General features: G+C 40.8%; 1 protein-coding gene across 5 annotated transcripts in view; it reads left to right on the top strand.

The window, feature by feature from the left end:
- The window catches only part of CREB5 (cAMP responsive element binding protein 5), a 406,791-nt gene that overhangs the window by 282,142 nt on the left and 105,053 nt on the right, over positions 1-19,596 (top strand). For all 5 annotated transcript variants that reach the window (XM_036863403.1, XM_036863401.1, XM_036863402.1 and 2 more), the window contains one exon: positions 17,807-17,933. In XM_036863403.1, the coding sequence (XP_036719298.1) occupies positions 17,807-17,933 (127 nt within the window). The remainder of the gene's footprint in view (positions 1-17,806; positions 17,934-19,596) is intronic.

The raw sequence follows: 19,596 nt of genomic DNA, 5'->3' as shown, positions 1-19,596 counted from the left end.
ACTACAGTCTATCAAACGGTTCTTTTAGTTTGTAACTCAGACACCTACGTGAAATACTAGAAAATTAATTTTTAAAATTCTCAATGTATGTAGTCATCTACATACCCGGTTTGTCAACTACAGGGGGATCAGGCTGAATGGACGCACATCAGATAGCATGTATTTCTAGATAGGGCTTGTTATCACTCAAAGAGATTGTTCTCATCTCATGTTAAGCTATGAACAGCAGCAATTATTTAATATCTTGTTGGCCTGTGTTGATGTACTTTAACAACCTGCTTTGCACAGATGGTTAACTCAGCTTTGAGCCCCTACTTACCAACATCCCCTCTCCCTCGCTCTCACACACACGTATGTACATGGACGCACACACACGTGTGCTAACTTCTCATCTTCTCTGGAACAATTCATGTGTCTCCTCTCCTAAGTTCCCTCCCCTGAAACCCCCAGGGTATCAGATATCAGTTGGGGGATTCTCCCTTTACACCTACTCTGACTTCCATGCCTTGTCTGTTTCCCTTACTACATGATGGATTTCTTAAGGGCAGGGATGATCTTTTATTCACTCTGGGCTCCCAGCACAGTTCTTGAAACATAGCAGGAGCTGAGTAAATGTTTAAAAAAATAAACTTAAAAAATAATTTTAGTTGTGTTTCTGTTGGATTGTATTTTTACTGAAGCCACAAAAAGTAGGTGGGACTGAAATAGTCCCTCCTCAGGCCCTCTTGGGTTCTTGGTCCTTGTAGAAAATTCAAGCAGTAAAATACAGTGGAGTTTTTGCTCAGATGATGAGCTCCCTGCTTGATTTCAACTTTCTCCCTCCCCTAACCTATGTTTATCTGCATGGTCTTATTTATATCTCTTTCCTTTTGATAAAAATAGAAGCTCAAAAAAGTGAATTTACCACACAAGGGATGACACTTTTGACTCGAGCCTGAGTTCACAGATACAGTCAAGATGCTGCCCTGCATGTGGATGTCCAGCTAGACGCTCATTTTCTGAGTCATCTCACTTCTGAGTTTTCGCTTTCTTAAGAGTAAAATTAAGATAGGTTCCCAGGGATTTAAAAAAAAAAAAGTGAGTAAAGCAGACGGTCTATATGTTGAGACCCATATAAGGAGATTTGTGGGCACCTGCCCAAATTGAGAGAAGCATTACAAGCTACTCAAAACCTACTGAAATGTCAACACACTTTTGAAAAGGGTCCATTAGGGATGCAAATTTGTGGTTCCCTGATTATGATAAGCGGTAGAAAGAAAACAGTGAAAACCATTAGGAGATTTTGAGAGCTTGGTTTTTAAGAGTGGGGAAGGTAACTCTAGTTTCTGCTAAGGGCTGGGCTTCGTTTCTTTTCCTAGCCCTTCCCTGCATTCTGAACCAACAATTCTCATGATTTAAATGATCCTAAAAATTCCTCCGTTTTTGGATAAAGCCAATTAACTCATCTCTAAATGGGGCAACTTTGAAATTTCATGCATGTCAGATAAAGTTCATTTTTTTTTTTTCCCCATGGATTTTATTTATTTATTTATTTATTTATTTTTGGCTGTGTTGGGTCTTCGTTTCTGTGCGAGGGCTTTCTCTAGTTGTGGCAAGCGGGGGCCACTCTTCATCGCGATGCACGGGCCTCTCACTATCGCGGCCTCTCTTGTTGTGGAGCACAGGCTCCAGACGCGCAGGCTCAGTAGTTGTGGCTCACGGGCCTAGTTGCTCCGCGGCATGTGGGATCTTCCCAGACCAGGGCTCGAACCCGTGTCCCCTGCATTAGCAGGCAGATTCTCAACCACTGCGCCACCAGGGAAGCCCTAAAGTTCATTTTAATAAGATTCATTCTGTGGATTACAAAGCTCACATCAGGCTTCTGGTGTATTTCACTTTGTTCTTACAGGGGTTTTTCTTATAAAAGGTTAATTGTAATTTAAAATCTATAATTCTAACTACGTAGTCTTTTACAAATCAACTCACACGAGGGGTATATTTCTATTTAATAATCATTTAGGGCTTTTCTGTGAAAATAACCGATTCATCTAATCAGAAGGACACCTTTAATTCTGGCTGTCCTGAGTTGTTCACACATGACATCAAATGATATCCATTGTAATGGATAAACTAAATTGGGGCATAATTTTTGTGTAATCACTCTCAATGTAAAAAAAAAAACAAAAACGTAATTGATTTCTCCATCTTCCTTGATCTGGAAGGAATTGTATCAATTTCCAGGACGTCATAAAACAAAATATTTAAAGTATGTTTCAAATAATAAAAAAAAAGAAATACTTAACTTAATAAAGATGTGGAATTCATTTGTGAAGAAAAACACTGGCTGTGGACCAATAGGCCAAAGAGTTTGCCAGAAGTCTGCAGTAGACAGTCATTCCTGAATGTCCACTCTCTCCATCACTCCAGAGCCCACTCCATATTAAGAAAATGAATTCTCTCAGCCACACTGGACTTTGAAATCACTGATTTTGTTTACTTTGTTTTTGAGTAAAAAACCAGAAGATCCTTTTTTCAATTTTCTGCCTTATAAGGAAAGCAATCCATGGCACTTATAACTATAGTTCTTTATGCCCTATTTTAACTAAGGAAGCTTGCTTGGCATATATATTTGATGCTTGGGAACCTTACATAAAAATTATGGTTTTTGACTCTTCTGGAGAGCTTCAACAATTGAAACCATTGGCAAAAAGGGAAAACACTTAACTATCATAAGAACTGTTGAATGCTTCAACATTAACCTAAAGCAAAAATCAGAAGCCCTGGAATGAACATTTCCACTTGGCATTTTTGCTTTTGTGCTTTTCAAAAGAAATAGCCTCAGGCTTCAGAAGGGCAGAAAGATCTATTACTAAGAGCATGTAGGTGAATACCCTGGTACTCACTTACTTTGGATCAATCGTCTTAACTTTTAGAAGTCTTTCCAGCTGTATTATGGTATTCTCTGTTCTTCTCCATCCAAATGGAGTGGAATATTCCAGAAAGCAAGCACAGATTTTCTCAATGGTTAAAAGAAAGCAGAATGACTTTACCTCTGGCCGTCAAAAGATACATAGCCCCTGCCATCAGGAAGCTATGAGTCTTAATGGGAAAGATTGACACTAAATAAATAATCATACCTATAAAAATATCGTTAGAAATAGCATGAAGGAAAAGCACATGGAGCTATGCAACCCTCTTAATTAGAGGCACCTGGAATTTGGGGGTCAGTGATAATTTTAAGAAAATAATATTTAAACTGAGACCTAAAAGGTAAATAAGAGCTGGTCAACAGAAGAGCAGATGGCTAAGCATTCCAGGCAAAGGCAATAGGATGTATTAAGGTCCTGGGGTAGGAAAGAGCTTGGCACATTCTAGGAAATGAATGAAAGCCAGGATGGGTGAAACATATCAAGTCAGATTGGAAAGTAGTACTACAGATATCAAAGAGGTAGAACGCTTAAAGGATGATTTTATTAAATTCTAATATGCTGAGCAAAGCCATGGAAGAATGTTGAGGAGGGAAATGTCATGATTAGATCATTCTGGCTGCGATGCAGAGGTTGGATTGGAGAGGAGCAAAACTGGAGGTGGAAACTGTGGGAAGGACCAAGTGAGAAAAGATGGTGTTTTGGACTAGGATCTTGGTAGTGGAGATGGAGCCAAGTGGATGGATTCCAGGTCTATTTTGAGGGTGGAGAGAATAGAATTTGGTGAATGATTAGAAGTAGAGGATGAGGGTTGTGAAAGTTAATGCCTGGATTCCACGAATTCACTGCGATCAAATATATTTAAGGAAATATAGGACACTTTCTAGGGAAAAGGTTCTAAAGAGGAGACACTGTACTAGTTAGGGGTCTCCAGAGAAAAAGAACCAATAGGCAATAGGCTGTGAAGATATATATGACTTATTATAAAAAATTGGCTCACACCAATTATGGAGGCCGAGAAGTCCCATGATCTTATCCCTGCTAGCTGAAGTCCTAGGAAAGCTAGTGGTACAAATTTCAGTCCAAATCCAAAACCCTGAGAATCAGGAACACTGATGGCCTAAGTCCCAGTCCAGGGGCTGGAGAAGGCTGATGTCCCAGCTCAACCAGTCAGACAGAGGGGTGGGGGGGGTGACTATTCAACCTTTCTCCTTTTTATTCTTCTTAGGTCCTCAACAGGTTGAATGATGCCTACTTACCTTGGGGAGGGCAATCTGCTTTACTCATTCACCAATTCAAATGCTAATCTCTTCCAGAAACACCTTCACAGACACACCAAGAAATAATGTTTAACCAGATATTTGCACATCCCACGGCCCAGTCAAGTTGACACCTAAAATTAACCATCCCAGGCACCACCACAGGATCATCCATAGGGCTCAACGTAGGCAATTAGGGAATGTTATCTTAGCTCTTTAACAGGTAGGGTCAGATAGCGTTAACTCCTCAGTAGTGAAAATGTTTCCTGGCAAGTCACAGACTTGGAGAATTTTTGTCATTCTCAGAATTGTCCAGTTTAGTCCCAGTCCCAAAGGGCCCAATGGCACCACAATGAAAAGACAGTAATGGCTTATTTGGGAACCTGCCCTGCCTCTCTCAAAGCATATTATTCTGTTTAATAATAACTGACTAATTCTAGTGTACAGAAGAGTGAAACCTTTATTTCATGCTAATTAAAAGGATCATTTTTCATATGCGAGAAGAAACTACCCCCTCACCTACCCCTCAGGACTTCTGGTTCCTGCCCTGCTCGGCTAAATGGTCCCTGCATCCAGGCATCTTTGGAGCCTGCTTCTTGTTCAAGGAAAGGGAATGTCCAAAAAAGTCTAGTGATGAATTACCCATTTGTCCACAGCTTTGAGGAAAACCCACTCACAACTGACATGCTGCTTCCCTGAAGTAAATAGCTCTGGGCCTCTCCATAAGCCGGGTTACCACTCTTGATCGTATCTAATTATATAATTTTAGAGTCAGAATGTCCTTAAAGATTGTTGGCTCAGCCACTTTATTTTATACATGAAGAAACAGAAACTCAGAGGTCTTGAGGACACAGCCCATGATCACCAGGCAAACCAGTAGCTGAGAAAGTGACACGCTTTCTGGGATATTCAGATTCAAAGCCAAGGGCTCAGTTACTTCGCTGTATCTTTTTATGATCTTCAGATTGACACATTCTGTTCTGGTGAGCCACTGATTTCCCAGGGCCTGAGGAGAAACCAAGCTGTCGTCACAGATCAGTGAAGGGATTTCTTGGGGAACAGTGAACTCCTATGAGCAAGCATAATGTGGCACGTGTCCTTTAAATGCACTGACAGTCACTTTCTATTTCTATTTCTAGTAGGGGCTTACTGTCGATAGCTAAAATTGACATTTACTGTGACCATAACTCTACCACAAATTAAAATCAGACCCATGTCCCTCTGGGGAAGATGTTTATTAAGCTGTAGGAAGACATCTGAAATGATACCAAATTACATTTAAACTTGAAACCCCAAATACCACATTTGTTTGGGAGTAGGAATAGGACTGTCTGGGGAATAATATGGGAAACTGAGCAAGTCACTCTCTTTGGCAAAATGCAAGGCCACCAGGGAAGGGAAAAGTGCCTTAGAAGAGATGCTTTATACATAAACCCCTGTGTGGCTTTTAACTAATCATTTAAGCCTAAACAAAATTTCCTTCAGAATGAACTTAAAGGAAAAATAAGCCCTTTAAAACTTCCATGCCTTTAAAGAACAGACACAGATGTTCCAATTGTTTTTATAAATACACTGAGAAGGGGGTTGAAAGAAGTAGCACAATAAAACAAGTCTACCAAAACGCAAACCTGCGTTCCAGGGTTTGACCCAGCTAATGCAGACAAAAGCATGCTTGGGACCGAAAGTCTTTATATCACTTTTGCCTTTTAACATGTAGATGTCTGATGTCTGTGGGTGTTTGTGTGTAGTGGGTGTGTTTATGCACGTAGTATGGTCACAATCTCAATCTCTGAGCCTAATGATAGAACCAACTCTGTCCAAAGGGAAGCTATAACTCAATGGCTTCTTTGCTTGTGTGTCCAGCCCATGTGTAGCTTTGAAAATAGCAAAAGCCTCGTTGCAAAGCCCTTTGAGATCCTTGGATGCAAAGTGCAAAGTAAATGCCAAGTATCATTATTATGAACTTTTTTGCTACTATTTTATTAAGTGTTTCAGACTAATAACAATTTAGCTTCATAAGTGCTACAAAGTGGGAGAACTTGAAAGGAAGCCCGGGAAAGGTTGCACAAGAAGGACACATGAGTTTCCTAGAAACTCCACCCCTGCCCCAATCCCCCTTGCTCAAGTCAATGGTAAGTTGACTGTCCCTTCAGGATAGAGTTTCAAGTCATCAGGATCTTTAAAAAAGAGGCCTGTCATGGATGTGTCATGGAGGTACTGCTGCCAGGAAGTGAAACACCATGTACAGTGAGATAACCTCATTAAGTCATTCAACAAACCTTTACAAGGCTCCTACTGTGTGCTGAGCTCAGTGCCCTGTGATACTCTCCCTCCAGTCTAAGGGAGAGACTGGGACCTGCTATGAGAGCACATAGCAGAGACTAGCCTGGACTGAAGAAATCAGCAGGTTTCTCCAAAAAAGATAATATGCCAGGATACACCAGGACTCCCAGTAACGGAAAAGACATTGAGATCCCTCAGAGAGGCTGGATGTTCTGAGTCTTTTCCCCAAGCCACTTCACCCTGAAATTTAGGAGAATATAGCTTTAGTCTGTATTTTAAAATGACACTAGCAATGATTTTATTTTCTGAAATAGATGAATCATTTCTTGAATAGAATACACATTGATCGTCCTCCAAGGCCCAAGCACACACAGAATATTATCTCATATATGATTATCAGATCATCCTCCTGCCACACCTATGAAGTGGTGACGATAGCCCTCTTTTTGCCTATGAGAAAACAGAGAAGTTAAATGATTTGTGCAGAGCACACACTTGTGGTCCGTGGCGGGGCCAGCAGGCGACTCAAAGCCTGTGCCTTGTCAGCCGTACAAGGCTGCTTTATTCGATATACTGGTTAATGATGGCAGCCAGCATCATCTCTGTCATTTCTGTCAGCCACTCTGACTGGAATAAGTGAAAATAATAGACCTACTTTAGGACTATGAGAGGTCTGCCAGTTCTTCCACCTCCTCCCTACGAACCCTGCCAGACGGGGACGAATCTATTTTTTTAAGAGCCTAATAAGAGGAAATTCCAAAACCTCAGTAAGCCATTTAATTGTTTTACGCTATTCATTCTCGGCAAATATTCCGTCTTCTAAGTTAAATCCCATGTGCTGCTGTTTTGTTATTGTTATTATTCTGCTTCAGTTGGGTTTGAAAGTAACTGGTCACCATTCTCTGAATATAGTCATTTGGAAATTTGAAGATCGTATCGTCATCTCCCAGTCTTCTTGTTCCTTTTACTTTTCCATTTAGGTCTTCCCTTCTGGCCTTTTAGTATTTTTCAGTGCTTCTTTGGAACCTTCTCCAAGTCCTCCATACCTTCCCCTTCTGCCTCCCCCCACCAACCCCTCACACCCCATCCTATGTATTTTGGTTATTTGGTTACAGCCTTGGTTTAGAATTTGCAGCTGTCTGTTAGGATGTAACCTAGTGAGGAGATTACTAAGCCTTAGGAGTGTCTCTTTCCTTGTCTGTGTTCCCCTGGAGAACAAGTTACCCTTGAGCATTTCAGTTACCTTATCATTAAGAAGAGAACTTGAGAAATCAGGCTTTTAGCAGGCTAAGGTTGCAGAGTCTGTGCATGTCATCTCAGCTGCCCGAAGCCGCTCCTACATCGTTGACACATCCCCTCTCCTGCCAGTATACCTGTGGAGCTAATCATTCCTATCACCTCCTCCTAAAGAGCTGAAATCATCCTGAGAAGTGGCTGTGTGGGACCTGTCATAAATTTGGTCTCCCGGGAGAGGTATTTGAAAACTGCCTAAGAGACTGTGCCTCTCAATCCAAGAAGAGGTTAGATAAAGACATTAGTGAGGGTGACCTAGTGGGGAGCCTTGCAAAATGCAAGGATGAGTAAAGGTTGCCCAGATGATCCTTTCAAGAGCTCTTCTCTTTTTGCTGGCTGAAGTCTTTTGCAGCTGGGAGCCTCCATCATTCAGCGGCAAAAAAAAGCAGTCCATTTGGAACATAGGTATTGGGGGATTGTGCTGGGTGTGGATTCCACCACAAATTACCATTCAAATATGGTAACCGACAAGCTGAGAGTCCAGAAGAAATCAAAACCGAGTTGCTGACTTAGAGCTGGGGGAAGGGGATGTCTGTAAGTGCAGGGAGCTCTCTGCCTCTGCAGAACATCCAGGCGAATGTGTTAGTGAAGGTTTTCATGAATTATTCATTTATGGTGAATGAATGCAAGCAGCAGTCACATGTAAATGACAAGGCTCATAATCAGAGTGCTACTTATTTGTCCTTAGGAAGCTAGGAAGAAGCTTATTAACAATTCACAAACAGGAAGACATTTTACTTAGAGATATGTTTCTATGGAGAAGAAATTTGCCCCTAGCCAGCCAAATAGATATATATCATTTATTTGAGCTTGCATTCAAAATCATCTTTTATTTTATGTCTTTTGAACTGCATTTACTTGCCTTTTCCAAGTGTAACTTTATAAATAATTGATACAACTGAGAAGTTATTGGCTAACTGAAAAGCCACCTCTTCATGTCTTTAAGTCTGACCCATGACTAAAGCCAAACTGTTCAGGCATTTAGGGTGTTTTATAAAGGGTCTTTATAGAGAGGCTTTAGCTCTTTACAAGGAAAAAAAAATCAGATTTTGAAAATGAATTTTTTTCGACAATAGTACATCAGAAACCAATCCAAAAGTGTTTTTGGTTAACTTAAGTGAATCAAGCTGACTGCATGACTAATTCAGATTAATGGTGCAGAAATCAGTCATTAAAGAAGAAAAAAAAGATTGATTTACTAGTCTCAACAGAATGGCCATAAATTCGCATCTCCCCTTCTATTACTACTCTCTCTGTTTAAAACATTTGAAAGCACTAGTAAACTTCTCCTCTGCCTGAGTAGATGCAGCATATATGCTATAAAACTCAGCAAAGGCTCCAGCAGGATGCAGCTCTGTTAGCTGTATGACATTTTATTACTACCATTGGCCCTCTTGCAGTCAGGCTTTCATTGCAAGAAAAAGAAATTACATTTCCAAGATATCAGATATTACATCTATAAGATAAAAGCAGCAGTAATACAAAACTGATTTTTTAAAAAGAGGCCCAAATTTATTTTGCACGGTAAATTTAATTTCTGACACCCCTGGTGATAATGATTACAAAAGTGTTCTTGTCAATATCGATAAATCAGTGCAAAGCAGAGATGTTTAGTTGACTGTGGTGTGGGTGTCACTGGTACCTCTGAGTTCAGAGCTCTGAACATTATAAAGTGCAGCCTTATTGCAGGGCAGGCATCCAATTTTTAAAACATTATATAGATTAGAGAGAGATGAGTGTTCCTGAATTATTCATAGCCTTTTCTTATGAAATGCCCAAAATATAATTTCAAATGGAAATTAATTTAATTCATGTAAAAATAAATGGGTCTAGAACTCATCTGAAAGCTTGAGTTTAATCTAAGGGGCACTGATAAAAAGTACGGATTACCTTGGAGGTAACCAGTTATGCTTTTCAAGAACAGAATTGGGTTATGTTAGGCTGTTAATGTAAATTAGTTTCACTTACGACTTGTAAATCAAGTTCTCATTAGTTAGCAGAGATAATGTATTGAACACTGTTTTTGCCATGTTCATTGCTAGTCGAAGAGATCCTTGAAAACTATGTTTTCTTAATTCAAGAAGTAATTATTAAACACCTATTAGGGGCTTCTCTGGTGGCTCAGTGGTTAAGAATTCGCCTGCCGATGCAGGGGACACGGGTTCGAGCCCTGGTCCAGGAAGATCCCACATACTGCGGAGCAACCAAGCCCGTGCGCCACAACTACTGAGCCTGCGCTCCAGAGCCCATGAGCCACAACTGCTAAGCTCACGTGCCACAGCTATTGAAGCCCGCGCGCCTAGAGCCCGTGCTCCGCAACAAGAGAAGCCACTGCAACGAGAAGCCCGCACACCGCAACAAAGAGTAGCCGCCGCTCACCGCAACCAGAGAAAAGTCCGTATGCAGAAACGAAGACTTAATGCAGCCAAAAAATTAAATAAATAAAATAAAAATAATAAAATAAATAAATTTATTTTAAAAAAAAACTACCTATCATGTGCTTTCTTAAGTTTCAGAAGTATCTGCCTTGGTGAACAAAGCAGACACAATCTCTGACTTATGAAGTGTATTGTCTAGTTGGGAGCAAGGCACTTTTAAAAATCACTCAAAATGGGCTTCCCTGGTGGCGCAGTGGTTGAGAGTCTGCCTGCCAATGCAGGAGACACGGGTTTGAGCCCTGGTCTGGGAAGGTCCCACATGCCGCGGAGCAACTGGGCCCGTGAGCCACAACCACTGAGCCTGCGCGTCTGGAGCCTGTGCTCCGCGGCGAGAGGCCGCGAGAGTGAGAGGCCCGCGCACCGCGATGAAGAAGAGTGGCCCCCGCTTGCCGCAACTAGAGAAAGCCCTCGCACAAAAACAAAGACCCAACACAGCCAAAAATAAATAAATAAATAAAATTAAAAAAAAAAAATCACTCAAAATCATTAATGAATTATAATTGGGAAGCAGAGATGGTAAACTCCAAGAGGCCATGAAACATATCTATTTTGTTTATCATCCTGTTGTCACCAGTTGAACATTGGTAAATGAATTATTATGCAAGTGACCTAATTTGCCAAATAGGTTTTCCCCTCTGAAATAAAACTGTATAGAGCCCAACACGTATTAGGTGCTTCATTGGTTTTTTTGATGATTGATTGAATAAATGGTGATAAATACTACTAGGGAAAAGTACGGGGTGCCTGAGAGCATGCCAAAAAAGGCCCCATCCTGGTGTGATTGCCCAGAGAAGGTTGTAGGATTACTTATGTCAAGGGTCTGTGGCAGGAAGGAAGGTGGCGCTTTCATAAAGCTGGAAGAAAGTCATTATGGCAGGTGCGTGTAGCCCAGGGCCGTGAGCTGGGAAGGCAGTGAGGGGCCAGATTGTTCAGGGCCGTGGCGCCATGTTGAGTTCTATCACAAGGATATGGGCTTACTGGTATTGCTGATGAGCTAAAGCATTTGCCATTTTGCATTGGCTATTTTACTAGCTTTTCGGGACAAGATAGGGGCTAGGGGCTGGGTAGAGGACAGGATGCAGATACTAAAGCAAAATTCTCTTCCTGGACACCCAGAGGTCTTTGTCACCAAAGGAAAAGTGGGGTGAGGGGGTGGACAGTTCTTTCCCGGAGATTCCCCATCTTTATCAGAGGTCCTCCCTTGAGCCTGAGGAAGCTTTGAAAGGGAAAAATACATATTTTAATTGAATTCTGCTGATATTTTTGTGCCTTTTCTCAAGCTAACTATTCCTACTTCATAGTAGAATTTCTACTTTCAAATTCCTCATTTGTTAAAAGAGGAAATACAGTATTTGCCATCCAACTTCAGGAGCTTGGCCATGAGACCTGGTACAGAGCATGAGCTAATTCTAAAAGATACAAGTAATATGATGTCTTTTAGAATGTGGGCCAGATAGCTTTCTTGTTTTCCCAGTTATTGCTTCAGTTGGATTTTTGTCATTGTTTTCAGGAAAAACAAGAGACTGAGGACTGATCTCTGGGGAACTAGTTTGGTTCCATTTTGAGGAAATATTTTCAAGGATCCTTTCTGAGAAATACTGTGAAGTCATTTTGCAATTCTGTAAAATTGTTGGTGGGAGGAATCCATTTGCCTCCATAGAAAGGTTTGGGATTCTAAAGTTGATGGGTTTTAAAAGAAATATATATGCTAGGAGTTTTGGACTCTTTTATATTTGTTAGATTGTAGTTCTTCAATTAAAGCTAAGGGTTGATGTTCTTTAAGATCCCAGCCTTACTCAGTGCTTTCACTGCCATGGGCCTGACTTCGATCCCTGGTCGTCGGGGAACTAAGATCCCACAAAAAGAAAAAAAAAAAAAAAAAGATCCCAGCCTTAAGCCACAGTTTCTTTTTTTTTTTAATTTAAATTGAGCTGTATTACTTTATTTATTTATTTATTTTAATTTATTTATTATTTATTTATTATTTATTTTTGGCTGTGTTGGGTCTTCGTTTCTGAGCGAGGGCTTTCTCTAGTTGCGGCAAGCGGGGGCCACTCTTCATCGCGGTGCGCGGGCCTCTCACTATCGCGGCCTCTCTTGTTGCGGAGCACAGGCTCCAGACGCGCAGGCTCAGTAGTTGTGGCTCACGGGCCTAGTTGCTCCGCGGCATGTGGCATCTTCCCAGACCAGGGCCCGAACCCGTGTCCCCTGCATTGGCAGGCAGACTCTCAACCACTGCGCCACCAGGGAAGCCCAAGCCACAGTTTCTTGATTGAAGTATAGTAATTAATCTGTTGTTTGGTCAGTGCTTCAGAATAATAATAATAACAACAAAAACAACCACAACTAATTTTATTAAGCATATTCAATATATTTAATATGTGATAACTCATTTAATGCCCTGAGGTAAATCTCTCTATCACCCCATTTTACTCTGGAGGAAACGGAGGCACAGAGAGACCAAGTAACTCTGCCCGAGGTTTCACAGCTAATAAGTGGCAGAGCTGAGATTCCAATTTGGCAGACCAGCTCCCGAGCCCATGTTCTTCACTACCCCACTTTACAATGTAGTTAGTACTACAGGGAAGAAATTAACTATGCTGTCTTTCCATTTCACATTCTGCTTGATTATCCTGGCAATTTGCCTTCTTTACAAAAATAGGAATTTTAAAATTCCACTTAGGAGAAGAATGAGTAAATAAGCATTTCTCATTACAAACTGCCTCCTCTTAAGACTTAAGAGTTTTGTATTCACCTCTTCAACTCTTCAGTCTCCCCATCCCAGACAGAGACTAGTTTGCTAAATTAGGCCACAACACTTCGTTTAAGAAGGTCCAAAGGCAGCACATCTTTCTTCTCATAAGCAAATACAAAGATAGCAGTCAACAAGGTTTCTCTAGTCTGTGTGTGAGATCATGTTACATGTAAATGAGAGTGAAGTGTGGGCCCCATAGAATGGATTGGGTCCGTTTTTAAGCAATTTCTCTCACTTTTTAGGGACACCTTCTATTTGGAATTTAAGAACTAGGTGCTGTACCAGCTCAATTTCACTTAATAGAGACACACTGACCCCCTCCTATGTGCCAGGTGCCAGGTTAAGGGCTGTGGACGCACCAGTGAGCAGTAAAGAATACCCTTATCATAATGAAACATACAGTCTCACTAGGTTAAGAACATCTCATTTTCAGTTCAAGCCCTAGAATTTGAATTTGAGAGTTTCAAGGGCCTGTAGTCTGATCCATTCACTAAAGAGATGATGAGGTGGAGAGCCTAAAAGCTAAGGAAGTTTCTTCTCCAGAGTCAGAAACTCTAATAGCAATGGCATCTGGATCCCCTGCTCCTTGCCCACTCTTCCTGCCATTTTCTTGCTTTTCAAGCTTTTTTTCAGTCTGTCGCCGACCCCCCAACACCAAGTTCTTTTGTTGTTATTTTTTTATCTGCTCAAGATTTCTTAGATGGCTGTGGTCTGATTTTGATGCTAATATTGATCTTCCAATTTTCCAACCTAATTGTTTTTTCATCATTCGCCTCTTCCCTTTGCCTGTCCACATACCTGGCCTATCTGCCTGTCTTTAGAGTTTAATAAGCAATCCCAGGAGGTCATGGATCTGGTGAAGACCTGGGAGAGAAGAGCAGTCTGCCATGATCCTCCTGAGATCTTGCAAACAAAAGCACTGGCCCTTGGCTCCTTAAAGATAGTTGGGCTTGCCCAAGGGCAAGGAAGACCAGCAGGCATCTTTACTGACATCCCTAGAATGGATGACATCCTTTGGAGGGAAAAACGAGGACATGAAATCTCTCGCTGTGGTACCTATCATTCTGTTAAGGACGGTGAAAACACCGTCTGTCATCCCTGACATCGTAATTGAAAGAAAAGCTTACATAGATTTCAGCCGTAAGCAGTATGTTTATACAAGTGTATAAAGAGGAATAATCTGTCAAGTTGGAAAACTCTTAATGCTATGGGACTCAGTTTCATAATTGAACAATCCAACATGAGCTCACACATCTTACCTTGTTCCATGCCTCAATAATTTTTAGTAGAAATACTTTACCTAGAGGCATATGGTTATTAAAAAGGAGGCTCGGCTCGCTCAAAGCCTGGAATTAACTCATGGCAACAAGCCTGCACTGGAGAGAGACTGTTGGGTCTTTGTTTTCACAACTTTACTGCAATTTGCCATCTTATTTTCAGAGCCTAGCTGATGTGTTGTTTGGGAAGTTTGTTTTTTTTTTAAAGGAAGAAAACATAATTTCACATGGATCAGTGACTTCTCATGTTAGCAGTATTGCAGAATTTTACTACTTCATTGGAAAGTCCAGGGAGCAGTGTGAATATCAAAGGAAATGGACCGTGGATTTATTTTAGTATAAAAAAATCAATAATAACTTAGTTATGGGAGCCATCAAGGTGGGATGGGGGCAGCCCTATATTGCAAGTTGAGAATAAGTCCTACTTCTTTTCATGACCCATATGATCTTGGGCAAATTTAAATGTCTCTGAATTCAGCCTCCTCCTAAGTAAAATGGGAGTAATAGGACCTACCAGCACATTGCATTGTTTCAAGTCACATGAAGGTGAACATATTTAGAAAAATATGAAGCAGTGTATAAGTGCAATTAAAAAATTTTATGCAATGTATTAACTAATTATTATTTCTACACGCACAAAGGGAATTAGACAATTAATGCAAGTATTCCAATACCATTCTTGCTTCAGTGGTCTGAATATTCTGGACAAATGATTATTTCTCAGGCCAAGCTACATAATAACCCTATTCTAGTCCTTTGTATATCTAGTGATGGGTAGCCATAGATTTTTGTTTTTGCAGTTTTTGTAGTTTTAAAAACCTAAGCAAGAAGCCTAGAAAACTCCATTGGTTTTACAGGTGGAGTTGGGGAAATTATTTACAGAATCTGGGTAAAACAATAATTCAAAATTATTCAGAATTCAAACATAGAGCATTCTGTAATAACCATTTTTCCCTCCAAGTATATGTTGCTAATTGACCTGATTGGTATCATTAATAATTATTATTATAATCCCAAGGGAACCCAGTACCCTGAAAGATTTTCTTAATTAATGAGGGAATACTTGATATTTTAAAATCTAGGAGACCTATGCATGGTGTGGAAATAACTGACCTAATAAGAACATTGAATTAAATGGAACATACTATTCCCCAATTATTCTATACAACTGGGAGTTTTCCACAGTTTGGGGAAGAACGAAAACTTGTTTTAAATTTAATTACTTTTGCGTCTTCATTTACATCACCATTAAGTTGTTCAATTGATTTCTTTTTAAAAAAAATAGCCCATCAATAAAAACTGATAATCAAGGTTATCATTAATATGTTGGGAACAAAATGTAAATAATGATAATGTGTTGCCCTTGTTTATGAGGATGATTCTGCACATCAACATAATCAAATATTTTTAGTTGTCTTTCCTATAACAGTTTTTGTGTGTCTCTGTCTACACTCAAAGCATTACCTCTGGTGACTAGGGGAACAGACATATGGTAGAAGACTGTATGTATGTATAGATTTATGTGTCTATATGCATGCATGTATGTATAGATGTCTGTCTCTATCTATCTATCTGTATATCTTTAGATGAATGGATGGATGGATAATTAACTATCTGTAGGGTCTCATTATGAAAGTGGGGAGTTCAGATTATTAACCTTGTACTTAGAGGAACTGACCATTATTAAATATTCTGTACTTTGATATATAGCTATTTTCTTTTCAGCAAAGGTCCCAAACAAAACATTAAGACTGGAGAATACAAAACAAATGTCTGATGACTGAGCAGCATTTTATACCTCTCTGACTGAGTTCTTCACCTCTGAATGACATAGACTTTAAGACCCAGTGACATTACAACTACAGAATTTTGGAGCAGTTGAAACCAGCAATTTCCTAGAATTGTAGAAGCTGAAGGGCCTTCAAAGCCCTTACTAATCCTTACTGTTCATCCATACTCCAGAGGTCCCAAGGGTACATGCCAAGAAATACCCATAGTACTTCATTTGCTTTTCTGAAAACACTCATTTCATTGTTACAAGCTTCTTACATTAGCCTATCTATGTAACCACTCACACACATTCTATTAATAGAACTGGTTGTAATTTGCGTACATCTCCGTAAACTCTTTGTAAAGGTTTTATATTTTTTTTATATTTTCATATATACAACTTCCTAAACATATAAATCTAGGACTAATCTAGGACTAATCCTTCTATGATGTGTGTGACTCTGATAGCAAGCTATGTTTCCAAGGGACCTTTCAGGCGAAAAGAACAGAAAACTTAATCTTCTTTGGAATTGTAACAGCAATGCAAAGAAAGAATATCTTGGCATTCTTTCCCCCAGTTTAGGCTCCATGAGTCACCCATGGGAGGCAAATGAGCTCCAAAGAAGAGGCTCTTCATGCTACCCTTCCCTGAAACACAGGAAGGCGTTGGCCTGCAGAAAACATCTCTCTGCAATCCTTACCCAGCACTTAGCATGAGGGATTTTTTTTTTAGAAAATACATTAATTTGGGAAGCACAAGTTTCTATCACGGCATTCAGGATAAGATGGTTTAACGTGGAAGACTCAGAGGTCCTGAAGGGTGTTTGTTTATTTGTTTGTTTTATTTGTTTGTTGTTAAGTCTTTACTTCGATGGTTTGACATTTATACAGCTCCCCAGAGCAAGAGCATCAGGAGATTGAGAATCTAGCCAAGGAGGTCACTTGTTTGCCATTTTTAATAAACACAAATAATTCCCTTTTTCCCTCAGTCCCATATTCCCTGGCTCATTAAATCAATTTAAGACCCTTAAATTTTTTTCTGGCAAATTGAAGCAAAAGAACTGTGTACTCACCCAGGGAATGCTTACCCAAGTCCTGCAGGTCAGGCCAAAATCAGTTTCTGTCAAACAGCCTAACACCTCGAGCTATTATGAAATGAGGGATTGGTAATTGGGGGCTGGGCTCCAGACTCGCCTTGAGAAAGGCTCGTTGCATTGCTGTGAACCATAATCTAGCTACTTTGGTTTGTGACCTGGCTTTGTTGGGTTTTTTTTCCACTCAAAGTAGGGAACTGTGAAAAAGTCAAAATGGATTTCTATTGGGAAATTATGAATTAAGTTGGCTCTGCAAATCCAGATAGTGAAAGTATATCCAGAGCAAAGCCAGGCAGGCTTCCAGGCAGAGGTGTGAGAGAGTGTGGATAAAACAAATGTACACAGATCTCAGGCTCTAAGGTCCTCCAGAGGGCAGAGGCTTCAGAGTAAACACACAGGATTTCACCACCAGGTCCCTTTCCTGAGATGCAAGCGTTGTAGGAGATTTACCAGCTTGTTGTCTATTGAATATCAGTTAGATAACAGAGGTCAGGAAATGAACTGGAATTTGATGTATTAACTAGGAAGTAGCAAAGGAAGCCAGGCTTGTATTTCATTTGTTATTATTTCCCTAATATCCTTAATTATGTGGCTCCCATCAGGGGATCTGATCTGCTGCTCATGTAATGGTGTTGTCCCCGCTGTCTCTGGACATGGGAAACAGGCAGTGAATCCCCTGATCAGGGCATTGAGAATAATGTTTGCTATTTTTTCTTTTTTTTTGTTCCCAGGCCTGTCCCAGGCTCTCTATCTTCTCTGCTCCATCTTCACAACAGACAGAGACAACCCATGCCAGCCTCCATGCCAGGGACCCTGCCCAACCCTACAATGCCGGGCTCTTCCGCCGTCTTGATGCCAGTAAGTGCTTCTGACTTCTGCCGAGGTTGCCCCATTTGAAAGAGTGCAGGAAGAGCTGAGGTCTAAGCTGACAGGGAAGAAAGTGGCTTCTTCTGGATGGAGAGTTGAGCTGGGTGCCAGTTTGCTTTGAGTGCCTCGCTGTGCATCCCTAGGCATCTTGCTGGCTTCTCCATCCTACTGTGCTTCCCTGATGAGGCATGGTTCTATCTTCCTGCTGGTGACAAGTGAGCTTGTCATACCCAGGGAATGGAATTTGTCCAGGGACAGGGGATTTTATGACTACTCCAAAGCCTATAGCTTGGGCTACATACAGAGTGTCATTAAATTGCCAATGAGTGGTCTAGCCAGGACTCAGAGTGATAATTAGAATAATAACAATAATAACGATGGTACATAATAACTGCTAACACGTATCCGTGCGTATCATGTTCTGTTAATCACGTTAGCAGCGTTTATTGAGTGCTTACCATGTGCCAGTCACTCTCTAAGCACTTCATCAACATGTGAAACAACCCTCTCAGGTAGGTACTGATACTATCCCATTTTTTTGAATGGAGAAAGTAAGGTAAGTAGCTTGCTTGGCTGAGAAGCAGAGTAGCTGAGTTTTGAACGCAGGAATTCTCTCTCAACCACTACATGATCCGTACATTCTCTCCTTTCCCTCTCACAACAAACCTCTGAGGTATGCACTGTTATTACCTTCATTTTGCAGATGAGGAAACTGAGGCACAAGAGGCTAAGGAACTTGGTTAAGTGACTAGGTCACTAAGAGCTAGTGAGTGACAGAATCATGATTTAAATCCAGGTGGTCTGGCTCCTGAGTCTCCACGCGTACATGATATTATAGTGCCCCTTCCCGAGTCTACACGCGTACATGATATTATAGTGCCCCTTCCCGAGTCTACACGCGTACATGATATTATACTGCCCCTTCTGAACACAACAGATTCATGTAGAACGCAGATACAGACTGTTTCAGAGCAAACCTTGCTCTCCTGCCACAGGATCCCCACCCTGTACATCGTCATCCTCCGTGGCATTGTGCTTCGGTGCACATGGCTGGTGTTACGATTTACAGGGCCATAAGGGTTCTGAAAAGCCTTAGAGGTGATATGGCAATTCAATTAAAACCCTCCCACAATAATATCAGGAATGTTTTGCAGAGCATTTTTAGCATTCTAAGGAACTGTCTACATTTGCTGTTTCATTTTGTTCTCACAGCAATCCTGTGGGAATATGATCGCCGTCATTATTGATATACTTATTTTACCAATGAAAAGCTGAAGATTCAGACATTGAAGGGATTTGTCTAATGTCACACAGCTTGTAAGGGAAGAGTCGTGACTAGGACACACACTCACCTCATGCTGAACAGCCCAGATCATCCCAGGATGAGCAATTTGCTCATTTATCCAAGTGGAAGCATGGGGGGTGGAGAAAGCCTTGGTGGCCCAATTGTAGAGACATGGACCTGCCCACTGTAAGTATCAGGTAGTTCAGGCTAGAAAGATTCTTTGCAAAATTGGGTCAGAAGGACAAGTGAGCTGACTGACTTTACCTGCGCCACTCACCTTAAACATCTTTAGGTAAAGGAAAACAGCACCACCAATGCTGTGATCCTGGGTTTCATTCAACCCCACTAATGGCATGGAGACTTCTACCA

Source organism: Balaenoptera musculus, chromosome 9 (genome assembly GCF_009873245.2).
Source record: "Balaenoptera musculus isolate JJ_BM4_2016_0621 chromosome 9, mBalMus1.pri.v3, whole genome shotgun sequence".
In the NCBI taxonomy this organism is placed as follows: domain Eukaryota; kingdom Metazoa; phylum Chordata; class Mammalia; order Artiodactyla; family Balaenopteridae; genus Balaenoptera; species Balaenoptera musculus.
The sequence above is the reverse complement of the archived record's forward strand: the minus strand, read 5'-3'. Positions and strand labels throughout refer to the sequence as shown.